This window comes from Neovison vison, chromosome 1, assembly GCF_020171115.1.
Source record: "Neovison vison isolate M4711 chromosome 1, ASM_NN_V1, whole genome shotgun sequence".
In the NCBI taxonomy this organism is placed as follows: Eukaryota; Metazoa; Chordata; class Mammalia; order Carnivora; family Mustelidae; genus Neogale; species Neogale vison.
The window spans coordinates 29,484,577-29,509,741 of record NC_058091.1 but is presented as its reverse complement, the minus strand read 5'-3'; the positions used below and the strand labels follow the sequence as shown (position 1 = coordinate 29,509,741).

At 35.2% G+C, this 25,165-nt stretch overlaps 1 protein-coding gene across 4 annotated transcripts in view; it reads left to right on the top strand.

Annotated features, from left to right (window-relative positions):
- Positions 1–25,165, top strand: part of GRIK2 (glutamate ionotropic receptor kainate type subunit 2) — a 641,671-nt gene that overhangs the window by 414,711 nt on the left and 201,795 nt on the right. For all 4 annotated transcript variants that reach the window (XM_044244958.1, XM_044244987.1, XM_044244968.1 and 1 more), the window contains exon 10: positions 24,827–25,033. In XM_044244958.1, coding sequence (XP_044100893.1) covers positions 24,827–25,033 — 207 coding nt within the window. The remainder of the gene's footprint in view (positions 1–24,826; positions 25,034–25,165) is intronic.

The window sequence follows — 25,165 nt, the reverse complement described above, 5'->3', positions numbered from 1 at the left end:
ATTGGAAAATATTGTTGGCCTGTCCAGTTAAACGTCTACATATTTTCCCAATATTTACAGCAGTATAAATCATTAACATGTATTGACATGCTAATACTTAAACTAATTCTCTTAAATCTATGATCCCTTTCCATCTTTAAGATCAAAGTTTACTACCTAGATTTTATGAAACTTCCTTAATATAGCTAAGAAAAAAAATTGTGAGACTATTTTAGAACAATTAAAATGTAGTTTGGACAGGGGTGGTAAGGAAGTAAAATTACAAGCTTGAATTGTCTGCAGACCTTGGATAGTCTAAGAAGATATAAAACCAAATAGTCATTGATCTTTACAAATGTTAATGACACTAGATCCTTGTTAAATGTCATCAGGCTTAAAAATACCATTTTAAATTAATGCAAATGGATACCTTATAAATGAATCATTTATGTATAACAAATTTTCACTTCTGATTCTTTAAAAAGTACTTTATAAAACATGATCTACTAAATAAGCACTTAAATTTTATTCCATAAGTTTAATAGAGATATCTTTTATTTTTAATCATCTTCCAATTATAAGATTCAGTTTCCTTTATCCTCATTAACCAAAAGTTAGCTGATTAAAAATAAGGTTCCAAAAATTTCTATTATTTTTCACCATCATAATAAATGTTTCTGTGAAATTTTCTTAAATAATAACTGTATATATTATATTATATTATATTATATTATATGTATATATATATGAAGCAATTTAGGGTAAATAAAATAACAACCATTTTCAGAGGAAAACATGCGAACCGTTTAAAGTCAGAACATGGGAATATTGCTTCTTTATTCTGCTTGGAGGTGTTTGACTATGGCTGGCTTCTTACCTGGCAGATGGCCAGGCATCCCTATGCCAGCTGTCAAGCAGGACACAAGGGCTGGACAGTTACTTTAGAAGAGCTACTTACAATGTTCCTAGCTCAGATCTAAATAAAGCAAGACAGAAGCAGAAGGAACAAAGTGTAACCTTTCCCTTCATTAAGTACCTTGTATTCTGTATAAACTTGTCCTCTATTTTTCATCTTTAATTTACTCTGTTGGTACCAGAATTCATTTTCTAAATTCCGGTGTTGCTTTTATAGTGTAAATTATTAAATTATTAGAATTGTCTGCTGATCGAAGTACACACTACATGTTTATAATGGAAGCTATCTTTGTCACCATTGTAAAAGATATACCTTCTCTTAACTTTCCAATAAAAGTTTCAGGAAGATTCAGCAAAAAAAAATAACAACATAAAAGCGACAAAAACATAGTGATACATAAGCTAAATTTAAAAGGAGACATGCCATAATTCCAGAAGAACATCCATCACATAGAGTTTATGGGGACAGATTGTTGATCATTTTTTAAAATAGCATGTTTGTGGATCCTACTTATGAGTTCAAATGATGTGATTTTATGTTTTTATGCCAAATATATAGGAAAATAATTTATTTTACATTTCCTTTACCTCAAGTCACTTTGTGAAAATATTTATTTAGAGATCTATAATTAATTGTCTTTGATTGTTTAGGAATTTAATCATACCTTTTATAGATACCTAAATTTAATCTCTCCCTTTACTAATTTTTATTGCTTTTGTCTGTTTTATTTTTATTTGCATTTGATGAGAACTTCATTCTCTGAGCCTGTTTTTTCCTCATTTTAGTGGTATTTTTCCTTTTTATTTTATGATAATAGATTTATTCTCAAGAAGACTTTCCATACCTAGTTTTCAAATTCATTATTTTTCAGGAATTGTTGAATACATGGGTCATCTATACACATTATCATGAATTTTTCTAGTTGTACTTATTATTCTGATGAATATATTAATCAATTTCTGAATTGTAATCACAGTTGTATTCCAGAAATAAACTATTATTGGTTGTGATTGAAACACATTTCAGTGGATAGCTATGTTTTATTTACTATATTGTTTTTAGGTACTGTTTGGTAGTAACTGCTCCATAGCTAACAGCATCTGAGTATTTTGTTAGCTTGTTATGTCAGTGTTACGCTAACCTCATTTAGGAAGACTGGAACTGGTTTCACAGCATTTCCTATGCTCTGAAGCAGACTGGGTATCATGAGATCATTTGTTTCATATTAGTTTAAAAATGAAAATTCCACACTATTTACATATTTTCTGAAAAGATTTCTGAAATACTGGAATTTCTTTTATAGCCATTGACCTATTCATTTTATGACTTCTGTTTGAATCAATGTTATACAAGTTTTATAATCTCTGCTGAGTCCCTTTCTCATGTGAAATTCTGTGTTTTTAAGGTTTTTCTTTTTCCTTAGAGTTGGTTAAGTAAGAGAACTTATTTTATTATTGTTACTTTTACTAAAAGATGTCTATAATTTAGTCATTTCCTTCTTTCCTATTCATCACTTTACTGACTTTTTTCTATTGCCTTGTTTTCCTCCCTCTGCTTTTCTTGTCGGTGTGTGTGTTGTTGTTGTTTTTTTTTAGCTGTCAAACTTCTAGTTATTTATTACCTAAATGTTCCATTTATTTATTTCATTTTTAATTATTTAATGATAATTTCATATTAGGGCTAATTTTTCTCTGAAAAGTGCTTTGAAGATTTTTCTCCTTCTCCTCCTCCTTTTATTTATTTATTTATTTATTTATTTGACAGATAGAGCTCACAAGTAGGCAGAGAGGCAGGCAGAGAGAGAGAGGGAAGCAGGCTCCCCACCGAGCAGAGAGCCCCATGCGGAGCTCGATCCCACGACCCCAGGATCATGACCTGGGCCAAAGGCAGAGGCTTAACCCACTGAGCCACCCAGGCGCCCCTCCTCCTTTTTTATTAAATGAAAGTAGCATAGCTTTATAGTTAGCAGAGTGCTGTGGAGTCAGGCAGAACTTTCATCTCTCAAACTGCACCAGGCTTTGAAATTCAGGTAATAGTCATTAAACAATGCATTTAAATAATATGCGTTTTCTGAAAATTCTTTTTAAATTCTACACATTTCTTTAACTATCTTGAGAAAAATTTAGACTTAACTTAGTTCTACTAAATGTAATCTTTATGGTCTTTTATTATGGTCTTTTAAAATGTCAACTTTGCCATTCTTAGGGCTGTTATTTGATTCGTGCCAGAAAGTACTTTTTCCCTGTTTTGATGAAGAGTGTATGTTTACTAATTTTCATTTCTTTCGTAAATTACAGGGCAAAATGGCTAGAATACAAAATTCTTAAATTTTCATGACTTTTTTCTTGAAACATTTTTGATATTTTTTTCATTAGTATAGTTCTCCTTTTCTGTTTAACCAGTTTTATTTTCCACTAATTAATGCTTGTGAAACTATTTTTTCCTCTATCTTTGTGACTGATTTTTATATATTTATTTTGGCCAGGGTGGGCCTCGGTAAAAAAAACATTTTTAGGGGCATCTGTATGGCTCAGTCGGTTAAGTGTCTGCCTTCAACTCAGATCATGATCTCAGGGTCCTGGGACTGAGCCCTGCATTGGGTTCCCTGCTCAGTGGGGAGTCGGCTTCTCCTCTGCGCCTACCCCTGCTTTTACTCTTTCTCTCTCTCTCACTGTCAAATAAATAAATAAAACCTTTAAATTTTTTAAAAATCAATTTGCAACTTTCTATGAAAATATCACTAATTCATTTTCAGATGCTCTTACCAAGCTTTAAAAAACTTCTCAGCATAGGCAGAGGTATCAGATTACCAGTGAGTTTCTTCTTTGTCCTTGGAGGCATACTTTGAAGCCATGGGCTCTGCTGCGAACTGGTCTCCTTCTGCATTAGACCTCTTACTCACTTGTCATCCTGGACTTCATTTCATCACCATCCTGAAAATTCTATTTGCCTTTCTTCTTTACTAGAGCCCCACTTCCTGGATTCTAGGATTCTTATTTAAAAAAATTTTTTTTTTTAAATTTTGTTGGAGTATGAGCTGTAATAGCATTCTGAGAAAGATCATATGAAAGACAAACATTTTAGACATTTGTATACTGAAAAATACTGCCTCCTGGGTAGAATCACAGGTTGAATTCTGTGGAAGGCATTGCTCCATTTGTCTTCTCTTCCTTTTGCAGTCAGACGTGCATGGTCATTCAGACTCCTGATCCTTTGGATGTGCACTGTATTTTTCTATCCTATGGGTAATTTAGGATCATCTTTTTATTCCTGAAATTAATGTCATGAATGATATGCTCTGGTGTGTGGAACTTTTTAAGATTAATATTTGAACATTGTCTAGAGTTTAGATCCATGCTGTCCAATTATAGTAGCGAAGAGTCACACGTGGATGTGGAACATTTGAAATTTAGCTAGATTGGATAAAGATGTGCTGTTAGTATAGAATAAACACTGGCTTTCAAAGATTTGATATTTAAAAAAGAAGGAAAATATCCCAATTTTATATTGATTATATGTTGAAATATAATACTTTGGATACATTAAGGTAAATAACATATACTATTAAAATTAACTTTGCTTGTTAGTTTAATTTTTTTTTAATGTGTCTACTAGAAAATTTTAAATTACACATGTGACTCCTATTTGTGACTTACATTATATTTCTATTCAACAGCGCTGGTCCAGTATCTTGCTGGGATAATTCAATCTGGAAACACATATTCTTCAGCTCTCAGATATTTTTAAAAATATTATTTATTTAATAATTTCCTCTTTGCCTTTTTCTCTTTTCTCTCCCTCCGGTTTGGGCTGAGTATTACAAATTTTAGCAGTTTTTTAGCAAAGAACCAGTTTCTGGTTTTTTGTTTTATTTATTTATTTTTTTAAAGATTTTTAAAAAATTTATTTGTCAGAGAGCACAAGTAGGAGGGTCAGCAGGGCAGAGGGAGACTCAGACCCCCAGCTGAGCAAAGAGCCAGATGTGGCATTTAGTCCCAGACCCTGATCCTCTCAGGCACTAAGCCAACTGAGCTGCCCAGGCGTCCCCATTTTTTGTTTTAAATGTTGGTGCATAGGTCCCATACCGGGACATTCTAACTTAATTGTTGAGCTCATCAAACATTGGTATTGTTTGAAATCTCCCCAGATGATAATAATCCTCTGATTTTATCATATAATTTCATCTTGTTTTATCTTGGTTTTTTTTTTCAGATTCTATTTTCTGAAAGAGTTCCTCAACTTTAGCCCTTCAACTGTATATATATATAAATAAGAACATATGCATATAAATATATGTAAAACATATATAAATATATAAAAATATAGATAATACATACTATATATATAACATACTGTATATGTAGTATGTATACGTGGATTTTAATCAACTAATCAATATTTATTTATTTATTTGTTTGTTTATTTATTTATTTAGAGCATGAGTGGAGCAGAAGGAGAGAGAGAATCTTAAACAGGCTGCACACCCAGAGCGGAGCTCCTTGTGAGTCTCAGTCTCACAATCCAGAGCCAAACCAAGAATCAGATGCTTAAAGAATCAGATGCTTAACCGACTGAGCCACCCAGGCGTCCCTGTTTATATTTTTAAGACAATTTTTTAGAGCAGTTTTAGGTTCATAGCAAAATTGAGAGGAAGGTACAGAGATTTCCCATATACTTCCTGCCCCGACACATGCACAGCCTCTCCCATTATCAACATCCCCCACCACAGTGGTATATTTGTTGCAGTTGATGAACCTTCACTGACACATCACCATCACCCAAGTACATAGCTTACATTTCAATTCTTTCTAGGTGTTGCACATTCTGTGGATCTGGACAAATGTATAATGACATGTATCCACCATTATGAGTATCATATGGTGTGTTTTCACTGTCCTGAAAATAATGCTTTTCCTGTTAACCCCCTTACCTAACTCCTGGCAATCACTGATCTTTTTATTGTCCCCATAGTTCTGTCTTTTCCAGAATGTCATGTAAGTAGAATCATGCAGTATGTGGTCTTTTCAGGTTGGCTTCTTTCACTTACTGATATTCCATTTATGATTCTTCCATGTCTTTCAGAGCTCGGTACCTCATTTCTTTTTAGTGCACTTTATTTATGTTTACTTCTATTTTTTTTTAAAAAGATTTTATTTGTTTATTTGACCGAGAGAGAGAGAGAGAGAGAGAGAAAGAGATCACAAGTAGGCAGAGAGGCAGGCAGAGAGAGAAGGGGAAGCAAGCTTCCCGCTGAGCAGGGAGCCTGATGCGGGGCTCGATCCCAGGACCCTGAGACCATGACCTGGGCTGAAGGCAGATGCTTAACCATCTGAGCCACCCAGGCGCCCCTGTTTACCTCTATTTTCAATTTTGAAGAGCTTTGAGACATTCTGATCTTTTAGTAACATTGATTCATTATATTTCCTTTTTTTTTTTTTAAGATTTTTCTGTTCTTATTTTGTTTCTTTATTTGTGTTTTTATTTTTCTGTTTTATTTCTGTCTTGATGTTAGAGGCTCTACTCAAATTTTTTCAGATGTCAATTCACACTTTAGAGTAAGGCACTATAAATGGGAATGGGAGCTCTGTGCCATAGGTGAATTACACAAGGATTGTTTTGGGAGGGATCTGGCCTTCTATCTGGAGGGTCTGACAGATACATAAATCCATGTATCTGTTCTCTGTGTTGCATAATTTCTGAAAGAAATCCTACAGATTGGCAGCTAACATTCTCAATTAAGAAGGAAAAAACAGGCTGGAAAACTTACTTTTGACTGATGCAATCTTTAATTTATTCCTCTGAATTTTAACATGGTACCTATTCTCTCTGAATCTGGAATCACTTGGACTCAATTTCTCCTCAGTTCCTGCAAGGGGTAGGGTATGGGAAGGTGAATAGTTTCCGAAGTTTATTGGAGAATTCATCTAGTTTTCTAGTTGGTACAGGGTATGGATCTCTGAGCAAGGACTTTTTATGGAGAAATGAATAAAATATTTTTTCATGTGCCTCCAGGAGACCAAGACTTCTTGGTTTCCTGTTATCTTATATTTAATGCCAATTCTTTCAAAATGACAGGTGAAGTTTTTTCATCAACTGCATTATAACTCCGTATATTCTCAAGAATTAAAGTTAAGCAGGTCAAGAATTCCAGCTAGATGAGTAGACCAACTTGACTACCCTTCCCTGCCATTGTCAGTACACTATGTCAGTGAGGGAAAAGTGGTCCCACTTACATCTAACAAGAAAGCAGACTGAATTCTGGATAGTTTTCTATTAGAAGAGGCCATTCTTCTTTTTTGAATAGAATTCATTACAATATTCAGCCCTCCTTTTTCACTTTGCTTGACAACAGATTTCTTAAGACCTGAATATAAGAAGCTTTCTCTCTTAAGTACAGTGGAGCCATTTTTGATGACGTGGTTGTACCTTTGTTCCGGTGTTTTGACAACATTCCTACACTACCGGTTATCCTCCACATATAATTGTCTGTACATACATGATTCCATGCCCTCAACTTTTGGCAAGACTCTGTTATTCTTACTGTTCACTGTTGTGAGTTTTTGTATTTGCCCATAGCCTTAGAACTACTTTGGTAAGGAGTTAGGAGAGATGGAGCCAGGGCTTGCTGCTCACAAATCTTCGAGCTGTAGAACAACTGTCAGTAGTCCACTACAGTTGGAGAGCAGAGAATGTGGAAGAGAAATGATGGATGCGGGTGAGCAGACAGATGACAGCATAGAAGTATGGAAGTTTTATAGGTCTTTAAAGAAGCTGAGATTTTAATCTATTCAGAATGGGACAATTTTGAAAGATTTTAAGTACCTAAACAATATGATCAAGTCAGGACTTACAAAAATCTCCCTTAGAATTAGAGATAGAATTGTAGTTTATGAGATACGATTTGGTGAGGTTAACCAAGATAATTTTGCAAGAGTGAGAGCTGATAAGGTCCAAACTATGGCAATATCTGAAAGGTTGGACGGGAAGGACATCAGGGTCACAAGATATATAGGGTGGAGAATGGGGATATAGTAACAGTTTACAAATTGAAGTTTAAAAGGAGATGAGAGGTTAGGAAGATTTTATTTTCCTAATAAACATTGCCGGAAACATAATTGGTGTAAAAAAGGAGTATTGGGGTAATAAAAGATGAACAGGTTACATTTAAATTTCCTGTGGTGAATCTATTGGGTTGGCAGTTAGACATATAGTTCCATAGCTGAAGAGAATGATCTAGACTGGAGATGAGATTTGGAGTTATCAAGATAGATCATGGTTGACATCATGAATAGAGGAGATACTGTTCACTTAGGGGGCACTTGATGATTATCAGTGATTCTACACCACTGCACCTTTCTTTTCCTTCCTGATATTTCTGTGGATTATCTCCTAAAACTTGTTCTATTCTATTTGGCTAAACAAACAATTATACATTTAGAGCTTCCCAGCAAGATGAAGAGTCTGGGATAGGGAAAAAAATTAAAAAAGCAAAAAATCCCACAAAAACACACTGTCTTTCAAGTGAGGCTCAAGAGTCCTTTGTCCATATTAGTAAGGGGGACAATTGTGAGATTTTCAAGACCCATAAGTCCTGAATGATGCCAGGTACCCCCAACCTAATTTTACTTTCTTTTTTTTTTTTTTTTTTTTAAAGATTTTATTTATTTATTTGACAGAGAGAGATCACAAGTAGGCAGAGAGGCAGGCAGAGAGAGAGGAGGAAGCAGGCTCCCCACTGAGCAGAGAGCCTGATGCGGGACTCGATCCCAGGACCCTGAGATCATGACCTGAGCCGAAGGCAGCGGCTTAACCCACTGAGCCACTGAGCAATATCTGTTTATCAGATTCTGATCTTTGCATTTTCAGTCACAACTTGATTACTGAACATTGATTCCTAATTGCTTCTTTTTATTAGAGATTTAACTGGTACCTTTAATGGCAGACTTTATCTTAACCTCACCACAATGATTCAAAAAGGAAGGTACAGAACTCTTCTCCTGGTAGAAAATGTATACATGTTTTTCTTTACTGCATCACTAAAGTGATTTCCTCTAGAAATCCAGAATAACAGATGAGTCCTCAGGTCCTTATCCATTCATCAGTCAATGTATGTCATTAAGTGCATTTCTCATAAGACATTTATGCCATTTATTTACGTCATTAATTAGATGTCTAAACGAGAATTTATTATTGAGTTGAGTCCTATAAATTTTATGTTCTGAGTTCTCAGTTTTGGGTCTAAAAAAAAATAACTCATGAGTTTGTTTTCACCATCTTGTTAGAATAAACCAATATTGGACAAACAAAGAAACAAAATGTTTTTTACCACTTCATCTGAGAACTAATAGAAAAGAAATGTCTTTGCCACATGCCTGTTTGGACAACATTTCATATTATATGCAGAATATTTTATACCTCATTCAAATGTGACTAGAACCACTGACCATAAAATATTTGCTTATAATATGTCACAGCTTTGCATTCTTTAAAAAAATCAAATTTATATCTTGCCTTTTGAACTTCTAAATTTGCAATTTTCGGCAAAGATGATGTTTTCTAACATTACAGACAAAACGCTGCTTCCATAATACAGTGAGTGCTTTCTATGCCCTGTAGCAGCGTTCATCATTTGGTTACATCAGAATTTCATAGTATGCTCCACTGTTCTGATAGGTGTGTAATGAGGAACACACTACAACGATTGTGTGGTTAAATGGCTTTTGGAAAATATTGAGTTAAGATAAATCCATTGGGTTTCTTTATCACTGAGTCTTAAGTAAATCCATATGTATTGTGGATATCTCAAAGGAATGAAAATATGTAGAATTTCCAAATATTTTTAATTGCAGAATGTTTTCTTGTAAGTAAAACTTGTGGAATAATTTCCCAGAACAATATACTGTGCTTAACCTACTAATGAACATCAGTGGAGCAGACTGTTTCTACATTGAGTTCATATGTGAAATTCATATCTGAATTTAATACCTAATTGAGAAAGGGCTTCTCTGCAGGTTGAAGGGATAAAACGGAAGTCAGAAAATCTGGGTTTGAATCTTGAGTCTACTACTTAGGAATGATTTACCTTGGGCAAATTACCATAACTTTATAATAAGGGTAATAATGTTATGCAACTTGAGGTATTAGAATAAAAACTTGAAAAATATATAACATAGTTCCTGGTACACAATTATCAATAAATGATAATATTAAATGGGTACAAAGTAATCTAAAAAATAAGAAGCAATGAACGGTGCTCACATTTACTATTTTTCCCCAAGGCTTTATAACATCTTCTCCTTATGAACCATCATTCTCCTTCTTTAGGCCATGGGCCAGTAAGATTCTTCTTTTCTCATTTCATTTCTCTTGCCTGAGCAACTCTTACTTCTCCCCGTTTATCTAATTTGTACTCATTCTACAATCCGTTTTTTGGGTGGCCTTTTCTCTAGGATGATTTATCTAACTTCCTTGGGACATCTTTACTTTTGCTAGCATCTAATGGTCCTTCTACCTATGCCATTTATTCCTTGGGCACTTACATGAAAACTTGTATCGTTAGTTTGCATTTTTGGTGTAAATTCTCTATTTTCAACTAGATTAAAAGGTGTTTAGGAGATGCAGCTCTGTTTTACAGTAGGTATTTTAAAGAAAGGTACTCAATAAACATTGGCTGATTCTGTTGATTCTATTGATTATGAAAGGGCAGCAGCTCACCATCAATTATGTAAAAAAGAATTTTCAGCAGACACATGCTGCTATCTACCACTAACCATTGACAGATAATTCTCACTGTACAAGGACTTTCTCTTATGACTGCTTTACAAGCATATGCAGGAGTCTTGAAGAAGTTGCCAGTATCTGTTCAGTTTGGGGGAGGCATGAGGGTAGAAAGTCAGTTAGTATTCTTTTTTTTTTTTTTTTTTTTAAGGTTTATTTATTTATTTGAGAGAAAGAGCTAGGGAGAGAGAGAACAGGAGCAGGGGCAGAGAGGGAGAAGCAGATGAGCCTGCTGCAGGGCTCAATTCCAGGACCCCGGAATCATGACCTGAGCCTAAAGTAGACGCTTAATCGACTGAGCCACCCAAGTGCCCTACAAGTTAGGGTTCTAATCCCTTTTTTAATCATCATATTTCCCCTCCTTTTGGAGAAATGTAAATAGAGCTTGAGGACAGTAATATTGGGTCCTTTCTAAGGCAAAGAAACTTCAAACTCAGATTTTTGCACTTAATAAAAAGAAACAGAATCCTAATGATTAAAAACTTCATTTTACACTCATGTGACAAAACACGTCCTCCTCCTTTTGGCTTGTTTTCTCACTCTCTCAAGCTTGCATTCGGATTTATCTACTATCTAAGTCATGAGAAAATACCTAAAGGGAGAATATTGGAGAAAGAAATTCTAAACCTCATTTCCTACACCAAAACTGATTTTTAGGTAGATGCTTAAAAATAATCTTAGGAAAGAGAATGTCCTTCTAAGCAGGATATTAATCCAAGCACTGATGATCCACAGTGATTACATCTAGATCGTTTCCTCAGACTTTAATAGGAATAAAGTTTGTTTCCTAACTTAGATCCCCATGATATTATCACTCCCTATCTTCTTTTTGTTCCACAGTTTCTTTTCATTTAAATCATACAGAGCTATTCATTCATTCCAGCATCCATAGGAATCATTTTCTCTCTCCAGGGTATTTTCATTTACTCTACCTTTTGTTTAAGTCAGTAGTTCTCATTCCCAACGGCATATGGGACCGGCTCCATAATTTCTGCCCCCCAGTGTGAAAATGAAAATAAGCATCTCTTGTTAAAAAGTTTTTAAGAATGTCAAAAGGACACTAGCACAGTACTCAACCTAGCAAGGCTCCCCTCACAGTTAGGCCCTGTCCTCTCCATTGTATATTCTTTCCTCCTTTGTCATAAATTAATAGACCATACATGTAGGAGTTTATTTCTGAACTCTCTTCTGTCCCAGTGACCTAGGTGTTTGGTTTTATGCTAATACCATACCGTTTTAATCAATACAGCTTTGTAATATCGTCTTAAATCAGGAACTGTGATACTTCTGGCCTTGTTCTTTCTCAAGATTATGGGGCTCTTTGGGGTAATTTTTGGTTCCACACAAATTTTAGAAGTATTTATTCTACTTCTGTGAAAAGTGTCATAGGAATTTTGGTAGTGATTTCACCATCTGTGGCTTGCTTTGGGGAGTATAAACATTTTAACAATATTAATTCTTCCAGGCCATGAGCACAGAATGTCTTTCTATTTATTTGTGTCTTCTTTAGCTTTTTTCGTTAATGTTTTTAGTTTCCACGGTTTAGGCAGACAGTTTACACTTATGCCCCATCCCTCCTTTCCTGCTTGCGTAGAGCCTGAAGTCCCACCAGAGGTAAGTACTTAGGGTCCTCCCAGGTCTTCTCTGAGCAGACTTCTTGCCATAGGCCTGTGCATGGGCTTCTAGAATCCCTTGAATTTGCAGAGCATTTTGTAGCCCTAATGGTAAGTATTTCGTACCCCAGCCTCTTCTGTCCAGGCATTTTGGTCTCTTTCTTATCTCTGCTGTATCTTGCGCCTGTAAAGCAGCTTCCACCCTGAGGAAGCACCTATGTAAGTGAAACAAAGGCAAACCCTTGAGCCAGTATCTTCAGGGAATCATGACACAGGTCAAAAAAAAAACCAGAATTACTTTCTTTGAGAATTCAGCCCGTACTGTTCCTCCGATACCCACAATCTGCACCGGGAATGCAGGCTGCCATCTTCAAAGCTGCTACTGAACTGGGAGTGGACGATAGTCCTAACAGGGTAAATTGATATGACACAGAGCTCTCTGATCAAAATTCTACAGTTTTTCTTTTTATAAAGCATCTCGCTGGTTCTTGTAAGTTGTTTGTTTGGTTTGTTTTTTTTTTTATTAAATTCCAGAGTTCCTAAAAAGTACCTTCCTAAGCTCTAACAGTCTTTTCAGCCTCTTCACTGTTTCTGGGTTTGCTTTTGCTCTACAGTGGCAGCTGGGTAGTCGCAACTTTTGCAAAGACAAAAATATTCACTGTCTAGTCTTTAAGAGAAAATTTGCTTTATACAGAATTCACATAAAAATATTTGTTTAATGAATGCATGGATTGATGGAATGGTGGATAAAATATTAACTGGAAAACAAAAATATTTTACATTCATGTTTGATCATGAAGTTATCAAATATAGATATTTATAGAGTTTTATCTGATGCTTCTGAAACATCAGATAAAGATTTAGAATTGTACTCTTAAGAGAATGGTAATTCATTGACCATTTTTAGAGTTGCTGTTTTTACCTATAGGTCACTATTCCATACAGAAATGGTGATGGCCTCTTAAAATTAAAACATGCCCATTGGAAATATGTATTAGTATTGGGGAAGCATTCCGATTGTTATCATAAGCTTGTTTCTTTTGTTCCTAGATCACATCAAGCATTATGTATTCTTTATCTACCCAGAAGTATGCCTTTTAGAGCAATAGATAGGCCATGGTCAGATACAGTGAGTTAACTTGTTTGCTGAAGAACTACCCATCTTAGTATTGCTCTTCATGGTAATGCCCTTTCATCCTTAATCTTCCTTTTAAAAGTATAATTCTGCACGTTACATTATTTTGAGTATGCTGGGGCAAGATGTTGAGGTCTTTTTTTTTTTTTTCCTTCTCATGTTAATGTGTCAAGTTCTACAGTTTTACAGAGCTGACTCCCCTTCTTCAGGAGCCAAGTCAGCAGCACCATAGCCCCTGCCCTTCATGCCCCCCATTTCATTAGCCTTCCACTTCCAATCAACTTTATAGCACCCACCCTGATCTCCTTGAGACCCAAGCTGCTCTATGATACTATTATTTATGATTTAATGCTTTCAGTGTGAAGACAGTGTTAGGATACACGGAGTATGTACAAAAGACTAAGAACATTGAGGGACAAGAAGTGATTCTCAGGAACACATGAACTGCTCAGTTTTAAACTTAATCTACATAATTTCATTTTAATCTGGTATTATTGTGACCATAGTGCCTTTTTCATTTAAGCCATAGGAATGCTATTTTTTTTAAAAAGGGGTGTTTGTGTGTGTGTGTGTGTGTGTGTGTGTGTGAGAGAGAGAGAGAGAGAGAGAGAGAGAACACTATCTTATTAAGGAAAAATCAAGAACCATTAAAAAATATCTTTTAAATGTTTTGATACTCTTCTTAGTTGCGAATATTGTTACCTAAAGCAAGTGGAGTTTCAGCTGGTTGCCATTTAAAAGCTTTCTTGTCATAAGGATAAATTCAGAAGGAGACTAAGGCTAACTGAATATTTATTTCTGTTTTCCCAAATAAATAAATATGACACAGAGCTCTCTGATCAAAATTCTACAGTTTTTCTTTTGGAAAAGGAGGGTCACCTTGTCATAGGTCCTACTCTAAAATAAGACATAGTCATATGTCTAAAAAATGTACTATAGTGGCATTATTTCTCTTCTGGAAATTAATGAAACAAAGTAGCCAAGTGAATAATACAGAATACTGTAAAATAGATGAAAATCCAAATTCACCACTAGATTGGGAGTTACAGAAGGGCAGAAACTTTTCTGTGTTGCTTTGTGTTTCATTGCTCCATATCTCATGCCTAAAATGGCACATAATAGTTCAATACACATTGGAATAAATAAATAAATTAGTTAGCCTTATCCTTGAAATGACAAGGGATATTTTATACATTTCTAAAATTAAATTGCATTTTCATGACCCTATCTTTTGAATATTGTGAGTAAGACAGTGATAGTTCAGGGATTAACATATGAAAAAATAATTTAGCTCTAGGTAAAGGCTGAAGGATATGTGAGTTATAACTTAAAAATTATGAAGTTTTATTATATTTAAATAAAACATTTTGTTCCCCTCAACCTTAAGACATATTTCCCTTTTTTAGAACTTCATTTTGGTTATATTCCTTGCCAACTCCCAGTCTAATGCAGATAAAAATACGTGGGTTCCTTAAAACTGGGGTTGATAGTGGAAATGCTGACAAATCCTTATTACAGATGCCAGTGGAATGAAGTGCCTTTACCTCTAGCAAATGCTGATGTGGAGATTTAAGACTATATGAGAAATCAGTAAAGTTGCCCAGGAGAGTTTTATCATATTATTCATTGAACTCAGTATGTGGTACAGTAATTGCTTCTGGTACCATTTTTCTTTTCCTACATGAGGTTATTATTTATCCTTGTGCTGCATGAAACAGAGAAAGAGTCTAAAGGAGAGTCATAACTCGATGTAAACTGTCTTGTGACACAGTGTAGCTGGAGATAGGAATCACCACTGGAAAATGGTGTCTTACTTATCAGAATTGAATATGGGAAGAATGATATTTGACATTGCAGAGATCCATAAATACTAGAAAGATGCACTCAGACCACAGTTTTTTCTCTAGTGGTATGAAAAGCTGTGTAAAATATATACCTAAATACACTTCAGTCTCACAGGGATCAACAAACTTATTTGCCCATGACAGAAATTTTCCTATTGGCTTATATGTGATTAAAATCAAGTTAATAGGTTGGCTAGTTACTAGGAAAACCCAAATTAATGAGATTTAAATGGCATAATTAAAAAAAAAATTTTTTGCTCTGCTTTTGTACCTTTTGTACAAAATCCCTCATGTGCCTCGAATATACTTCAGTAATCACTAACTCCCATCATATTTTTCCTAATGTTCAAGTGAGTTTATGTGAAAAATATACCATAAATATTTTGGGACAAAATTTTAAATAGACACAATGATGACTTGATAATGCAAATGAGGAGAAAGGTTTTTTTTAGATACTCATATATTACTACCTAAATCTGTTGGGCTTAAAATATGCTATTTTTACAAATTCTTGAAGAACTTGTATGTTAGAAATGTGTTCTTACTTAGAAAAGAGATCATTATTATGAAGAAAATGAATTTTTTGGATTATGTATTTACTTCTTTTCTTCAATGTTGTTTTGACTGCATTGTTCAATTAGTAAGTGTATTACCAGTTTGCATGCATGACGTTAACCACTTAGCTAATCTCAACTGATTGATAAAATAATAAAGTCATAGGATATATCAAGTTACCTAATGAGCTATGTGCAATTATGCATTCACATGGAGTTTGGTAAGGATCACTAGAAGCAGTTTAATGTGGAAAGTATAGTGTGGTGGTAAATAGTAAAATAGTCTGACTCCCTGGATTATATGCTGGCTATTGACCTTGGGCACAAGCTCTTTTACCCTCAGTTTCTTCACCTGTAAAATAGAAATAATATTAATGATTTCATATTGTTATAGTGAGAAATACACAAGTTTATCCAAGGAAAGCACCCAGAACAGGGTCTGGAACAAAATTGGTTCTTGGAAAATATTAGATAGTTCTATTACTTAGTGTATAGAGCTTGATAAAAGGACAATTTTTGTGACTTAAAAAAAAAAAAAACCACATCCATTTACTTATAAATCAGAAACTAAATGAAATCAAGAATGAATTTAAAAGGATTAATGTGTTACACCAATGTGTTTCTTTTGATTCCCATTCCAATAGCCCCAAATACTCAGGCTATCCCCTCTTCTGTAGGGGCATATGCTAAGTTCTTCTCAAATCTCTAACTTTCTGCCCATGGGTTAGGAACCTGAGGATATGTGACCACCCGTACCCAATCCTCATAGGAGAATGTAACTGTTTTATCATATTTTGTTTCAAGTTCAAGTTCCCTTGGCTTCCCCAGTTGAAGAGTAATCTATTTCCACTCAGTTCAGTGTAGTAGTCATTTTATTTGTAAGCCTGCTTTGTGCCTGGTGATGATTTTGGTTTTTGATGGAAATTTAAGTAATTACCATGCCATATAAACTGCTCAAGAGATATCTTCTGAACTATACATATATGTATATATCAGCAATTACTACTCAATAAAATAAATATTAAAATATTCAAAAGTTTTCAAAAATTTTCTGTGGAGGAACCAGAAAAAGAAACACCTGAATATTCCCAAAATGTAAATACCTAGCAAAGAAAGCTGTTTAACTGCAAGGCTTCTTCCTCTTCCAAGGTAACAAGGGCATTTAAATTGTTATCCATGGAAATGTGTTATCTAACTTAAAAGACTAGCATGCCACATGAGTAGAGAGGAATGATAGTATTATTATCCAAATAACAACTGTAGGGGAAGAAGAAAACTATATTTATCACATTGGTAATACTTTCTGTGCCCCTAGAGAATTAATTTTGTATGTAATTATATAGTACTTAAAAATTAGACAGGAGGGCTCCTGGGTGACTCAGTGGGTTAAAGCCTCTGCCTTCAGCTCAGGTCATGATCTCAAGGTCCTGGGATCAAGCCCCACATGGGGCTCTCTGCTCGGCAGGAAGCCTGCTTCCCTTCCTCTCTCTCTGCTTCCCTTCCTCTCTTTCTGCCTGCCTCTCAGCCTACTTGTGATCTCTGTCAAATAAATAAATAAAATCTTTAAAAAAAAAAAAAAAAAGACAGGATTCTTACCGTCCTTTACCTTAAGTAAACCCAAATACCCAGCTGTGAACTTACAGCTAAAAACTAATTTCTGATACCTATGTGCTTGACATAATTCCATTTAAAAATCCAGCATATGTAGATTTTCTATAAATGCTCTTAAGGTATAGAAAGCAACATAAAATAATGGGAAAAGTATGTATTTTGAAATTTAGAAAAGCTGAGTTCTTAGCTTTGCCTCTTTTTAGCTTCCTTTTATCTCTTCTTAGCTATGTGACCTGGGAAAATTATGTAGCCTCTCTGAAAAATGACAACTAATAAAAGAAGCTAGTGAAATAGTCCTACCAGTAAATAAAATAGTCCAACTAGTAAAACAGTTGAAATACTAAAATAGTTCTAATAAAACCCCATTTAAGCATGTGAAAAGATGCTCAATATCATATGTCCTTAGGATTTTTTTAATTAAAGCAACAATGAAAAAACACTACATACCGATTAGAATGGCCAAAATCCAGAACACTGACAACACCAAATGCTGGTGAGGATGTGGAGCAATAGGAATTCTCCTTCATGGCCAATGGAAATACAAAACAGTACAGCCACTTTTTAAGACATTTGGTGATTTCTTACAAAGGTAAACATACCTTTATCATATGATCTAATAATGGAATGCATTGGTATTTTTCAAAACAAGTTTTACCAAATTTATATATGTACAAATACCAGCACATGGATGTTTATAATAGCTTTATTCATAATTGATAAAACTTGGAAGCAGCCAAGATAAACTTTAGTAAGTGAATGGTGAATGGATAAATAAAACATGGTACATCTAGACAATGGACTGTCATGCAGCACTAAAAAGAAATGAAGTATCAGCTATGAGAAGATATGGAGAAAACTTGAATGTATATTACTAAGTAAAAGAAGTCAATATGAAAGGGCTTCATACTGCTTGAATCCAACTATATGAATTCTGGGAAAGAGAAAATTATAGAGACACTAAAAAGATCAGTGGTTATCAGATGTTAGAGGGGAGAGAAGCATGAATAGAACACAAAGGATTTTTCGGGCTGTGAAACTCTTCTGTGTGATACCTCAATGATGGACTACAATGTATCATTCTATATCTGTCAAAACCCATTGAAAGTACAACCCCAAGAATGAACCCTAATGGAAGGTATAGTCTTTGAGTGGTAATGATGGGCACCTGGCTGGGTGGCTCAGTTGGTTAAGCAACTGACTCTGGACTTTGTCTCAAGTCATCTCAGGGTTATGAGACTAGGCCTGCATTGGACTCCACACAGAGTGGGGAGTGTTGCTGAGATTCTCTCCTCCTCTCCCTCTGCCCCTCCTTATGCTCAGGGTTCTCTCTTTCTGAAACAAATAAATAAATCTTTTAAAAATGATTTAACAATGTAGACTTATCCAAAATAACAAATGTATCACTTTGGTGGGGGATGTTGATAGTAGGGGAGGCTAGGTATGTGTGAAGTCCGGGATATATGGGAATTCCTTTCCACTGAAACTTACTGTGAATCTATAACTGTGACTCAGTTGGTTAAGTGTTCGAATTTTTATTTCTGCTCATGATCTTGGGGTTGTGGGATTTAACCTTCTGTCAGGCTCTGAGTTGGGCATGGAACCCACTTGGGATTCCCTCTCCCTGTGCCCCTCCATCCTCCCACTCTAAAAAAATGAAAAAAAAAAAGTCTATTAAAATCCATTGAAAATTATTGGGAAGCTAAAAATAATAAAATAATATTAAGAAGATATTATTTATTAATTTCCATTGATTTAATTCTCAAAATAATTATAAAAGCATTGTTGAATCTACTTAGAGATGAGAAAATTGAGTCAGAGAATTCACTAATTTATCAATCATTTATTCCCTTAATATTTACTTAGCATTTACTATGTGCCAGGCAGTGTTAAGCATGGGAGATACTAAAATGAATCAATATGGATATTATATTCCAAGGAAGTGAGACAAACAAAAAGTAAGTCAACAAATAAAACAACTTAAAACTGAATTAATTGAGGAGATAAAGTGTTGAGTAGGGAATAATAGGAACTCCTTAAATTAGTTCAGGAAAGGTTTCACATTTAATTTGAACCTTAAAGTAAGGAAGGGAGCTCACCATTTGAAGAACATTATATGCACATAGTACAGTATATTAAAAAGCTCTGAGGCAGAAACTTTCTTTTTATTTGAGAAACTGAAAGAAAACAGAATATTTAGAATTTAAGGAAAAGATGAGATTGTAGAGGGAAATGTAGACTATTAGCCTTCATAATGAAAAATTTATTCATTGAACACATTTCCTGAGTGTGGTTAATGATATATATTAATGAATGCAATCTCCGATGTCCTTGCACTCATGAAAGAAATACACACTCCCCCAAAAGTTAATTTAAATAATAATAAATAAATAGATAAATAAATAATAAAACCTCATATTAAAGTAAATGCAATGGGAAAAACAAAACATTTGCAAACAAAGCAATAACTTATAAGTAAATATATATATTTATATATTATAAATATGCATATTTTATATATCTGTATATGGATATACACACACTATTTATATCTAGTGCTGAAGAAGCAATATTTGAGCAGAGACCTGAATGATGAGAATGATCTTAGGAAAGATCTTTCCAGTCAGAAATTGGGGGCAAGGAAGGCAAGGCAAAGACTTCAAGTCAGAAATGAGCTTGGCAAGTTTGAGGAGCAGAAGGAAAACTAATATATCTGGAATATAATGAGAGAGGAATGAAAAGCTAGGGTCAGAGAGGAAAGTGTATAGCACTGTGACCACCAGGGTAAGCAGTTTTGCCTTTTTTTTTTTCCCAAGTTTTAATAAAAAGCCACTATTGGGTTTTAAGCAGATGCATGATGAAATAATGTTTAATTTTTAAAAGATCACATGACTTTCTATGGAAAATTGAGTATGGGAACATAGAAATGGAAAGTAGAAGTAAGAGACTACAATAGGAACCTACAGGGGAAATAAAGATTACATGAACCATGTTGAAAGCAGGGGAAATGGAAGGAACTTGATAGGTTTTCAGGATTTCTAAAGGATAGAATGGAGAGTTAGAGTGATTTCCTGGCTTTTGACTTGATCGGTTTTATGAGTGCTGGACTCATTTGCCATAGTGAAAACGAGCGGTAACACAGATTTCAGGGGTCATGGCAAGGAAGTTGAATATTATTCTAAATGCATTGGGTCATCTATTAGTTGGTTTGAAGTAGTTGTGGGGATATAATTAAATAAATACTTTAAGATCTTTTGTTGCTCTTTAGTGAATGAACTAGAATAAAGGGAAGCAAGTATGATGCCTCAGTAACTGGTTTGAGTAACTGGGTAGGTGATGGTGTCATTTTTTTTTTTTTGAAATCAGAGAAAAGGTATACAAGTTTTAAGAAAAAGATGAATTCTGTTTGGGGCACACTAAATGTGAGATATCTATGAGACATTAAGTGGTACTGACAAGTGCTTGCTGAATATGTGTGCCTAACACTTACTAGGAGAGGTCTAGATCAGGTATATAAATTTTGGAGTCATCAGCTTAAGATGTTATTAAATTTAGGGGCACCTGGGTGGCTCAGTGGGTTAAGCCTCTGTCTTCGGCTCCGATCATGATCTCAGGGTCCTGGGATCGAGCCCCGCATCGGGCTCTCTGTTCAGTGGGGAGACTGCTTCCCCCTCCCCTCTCTGCCTGCCTCTCTGCTTGTGATTGTTCTCTCTCTGTCAAAAAAATAAAAGCTTTAAAAAAGATGTTATTGAATTTAATATGTGTGGGTAAGTTCATTTAGGGACAAATTAAAAAAAAAAAACTTAAAAGGGGCTATAACTAAGCATAGCAAATCATCAACATTTAAAATAAGGTAGAAAAACAAACAAAAAAAAACCCAAAACAAAAAACAGTAGCAAAAGATCCTGAGAGGAGTTCCCATTGTGGTAAGGGGCATGCCAAGGAAGAATGACATGCTTAGAGAGGAGAGTGTTACAGTGTGTGTGTGGGTGAGTGGGGAGGGTGATAGTTCATCTTGCAAATGCAGCTGAGAGGCTGAGTAAAAAGAGAATAGAGCTACATCTCTTGGATTCAGCAAATTGGAGGTCCTTAGTGTTGTGTCAAGATCAGTTAAGCGGAGTTAGTCTAGAAGTCACTCCAGTGAGTGGACAGATAACTGAAACATTAAGGTAGCCAGTGTAGACAGATCTTCCTGGATAGTTGTCTATAAAGAGAAACAGAGAAATTAAGCTGTGGCAGAAGGGGTCACAGGACTAAGTGAAGGCTATTGGAACAAGTATACATACTTGGAAAATGATTCCATGTGAAGGGACAGATTGGTTATGAAGGAGATACAAAATAACTCAGCTAATCAGGACTTGGAGCAAGTGAAATGTGGTGGGAATATACTATGTATCATCCTTTTTGTTCCCAGATCCATCTTCCATTTTTTTTCACTCTATGGTCTGTCCTAGGTGTCTGATTTGTGTGGATTACATCAATAGACTCATGTATCCCCTGGCTTTTGATTCAGTTTAACCAGTGGGAAGCCCCAGCAAGAGATCAAAGGGAGGGAGACAAATGAGGTCATGGTTTCTATCTCCATGGAAACATTCTGTAGTTAGACCGGTTGTATTTCTCAGCTGAAATCACTACTCTGCTCAAAGTGGCATCCTGTTTTGGAACCCTGACGAATACAAAAATCAGAATATAATTATTAGGACTGGCCCAATCAAAAGAGTTCTAGTTTCCTCTATAACAGGAGACAAAGAAAGAGAAAATGAATACAGGTAGATGAGTTTGGTGGGGTTTGCTGTGGGCATGTAAGGGTATGACATGTCATTGCTTTTGTTTTCTTACTGAAGTGATCAACTAAGTATTAGAGTAGAAGGTTGTGAGGTTAAAGAAAAATGGATAAAATGTTCATCTCGTAGAGTTTGGAAATAGATCCTATCATAAAATGTTTGAGGGTATTAATTGTGAGTATAAACAGTTAGTATTGTTTATCTCTTTGGGAATAGGCATAGAGGAAAAGAAATGTCACGTAAGGCATATTTTTTGTAAGGCCAAATACTCCAGCACAAAAGTGGTGAAAGTCTTGAAGATGTGTATAGTATAGAAATTATGCTAATGGACAATGAGACCTAGGCCAGACAAGGTTTGGAAGTCAGAAGTGAGGTTAAAAGGGAAAGTATAGGGGTCCCTGAGTTAGAGATCTTTATAGGACCAAAGAATGGTAGGCATGGGTGTGATTGAACAGTGAGCTAGATGAATAGGCTTTAAAAAAATCTTAATATAGAGATAGATCATTTTCTGACCATTGCAGAGTGTAGCTGTAGTCATGGGAGAGGGAGGCTAATTCCGGTGAGGGAAAGGATTTGGCAATGAGAGGGTAAAAGGACTGAGACACCATGTTGGATGCTTCATGTAGGTGGATTTTGGATACATAAAGAATAATGAGAAGATTTGGTAAAGAAAGCAAAATTGTCATCCAGTAGGTAAACATTTGGAAGTAAAGGCTTCCCTTCCCACTTAGTACATATTTTGGTTCAGATTTCATTGGATAACAGCAACTGTAAAGAGAGAGAGAGCATGGTATAGTAAAATGGCATGAGCCATAGAGGAGCAGAAGCATGAAGGAGGGAAGAAATGATATGGGGTAGCAATGAGGGGCAAGGAGGACACCAAATGTGCCTTTGTACCTGAAGGAGGGGAGGTGATGATGATCTCCATGAAAGAGAGCTGAAGGAGAAGCACTGTTATTGGGATATGGTCCAATAAAGCAGAAAGATGACAGGGCATTCCAAAAATTAGTTGAAAATGTGGAACAACAATGTGCTGATCTCTAAGCAGGAGTTCTGTCATACGGTGACAGTGTGTGGGAACATGAGAAGAACAGCAACTGGTCAGGCTAGAGCATATATGAAAACAGTAGAGGGAAAAGCCAGGTCAACAGGGTTGGGAAGAAAGATGGAATTAGTCTTGTTTCTGAGATGTGTATGGGCAAGAGGACACATTACCATCATATCCAAAATGAGGTGTAATGACCCTCATGGGATGATTGTTGTTCTCCAGAGGTTGGAAAGAGCGTAATCACCTTTCTAGACAGACTGGCATGGCAGCCTTCTCTAAATTTTCCACTCCACAGTGTCTTTCCCTAAGAGAGCGCCTTCCAGAGCCTTTACCCATGGTCAGATAGTAAGTAGCAGAGCCAGTTGCACTCTGGTTTATTCACAGGATACCAGGTTCTTCCTGCCCCACAAAAATATGTTAATGCATGGATTCTCTTAGTACTTAATTAAACATATGAGTTTTTAACAGGGCCTGTTGTGCAGAGCCTGTAAGGCTCCTCTCTCTATTCATTCTGACTTTATTCAACTGATTCCCTCACCTCCTGGATGTGACTTCAGTCACACGGATGGCAGTAGTCCTCTTTCTGGAACACTCCAGTATCATATTGGCCTCAGGGCTTTTACTTACTCTGTCCTTGACCTGAAATTCTCTTCTTTCAAATTTTCAAATGGCTAAACTGTTTCTCATCTTTTAGGTTCTACCTCATTTCTCCTCTCCTCAGTAAAGACTTCCAGACATATTACTCAATTTTGTCTTGTCCTCTTTTATCTTGCCAAGTACCTTGAAGTTGTTCTGTATCCTATTGCCCTATTTTATGCTTTTATGTCATTTATCAGCATCAGAAGTTATGTGTTCTATTTCTTTAGACATTTATTATTGATTTCTTCATCTATATCATGAACTTCATGACTCAGAAATTTCTCTTTTATATAGAGGAGGGCTGGCTCATAGTAGGTATTCCCTAAAATGTTGTACGAATGCAGAAACCCTTGATAAATGTTGTTTCTTTTTCCATATTCCAAAGTAAGTTACTATTTTTTTCCTATAAATATAGTAGTTATAATTTTCATATTTGTTAGGACAAAATGTGGTAATATGTAAGAGTCCCTACTCCAGTTTTTAGAGCATAGTAGGCAATTAGTCAGTGAGTTTTTATCATTCTTTCATTGATACAGCCCCCTGAAATAGAACAGCATATATTGAATGAATGATGTGAATCAAGTTGGGATATTGCAATCATGTGAAATTGGATCTTATGTTTACTTATTTTATAGCATATATCACATTATATGTTATTTTTCACGTATGATAGAAGATAAATAATATCATATTTTTATTATATAGTCATGGTGAAATTATTATAGTCACATATTCTCTTTTGAAATACAAATATTCCCAAAGTAGTCTGCTTTTTTAAGATTTCACCTTATATTAATTACAATTAACAGAAAATAAAATTGACTGTTATTCTCAATTAATGTGAAATATTCTGTCTTTTAAGGAAAGCTACAATTCTCATAGTTTTATGATTAATTAATACCTCCTATCTTCATGTTTACTATTTCTAGGAGGAACCCTATGTCCTGTTTAAGAAATCTGACAAGCCTCTCTATGGGAATGATCGATTTGAGGGCTACTGCATTGACCTCCTCAGAGAGTTATCGACAATCCTTGGCTTTACGTATGAAATTAGACTTGTGGAGGATGGGAAATACGGAGCTCAGGATGATGCCAATGGACAGTGGAATGGAATGGTCCGTGAACTGATTGATCATGTAAGTGTCTTTTCTCATTATTGTCATTACCTCTGCTAGTTTGCTAAAAGATTTACTTTTTAAAAATTTTTTGAGGGTCAGGGGTTAATGACAAAGAGCAATAATGTATTTCAAGTATGTATTTTCTTAAGT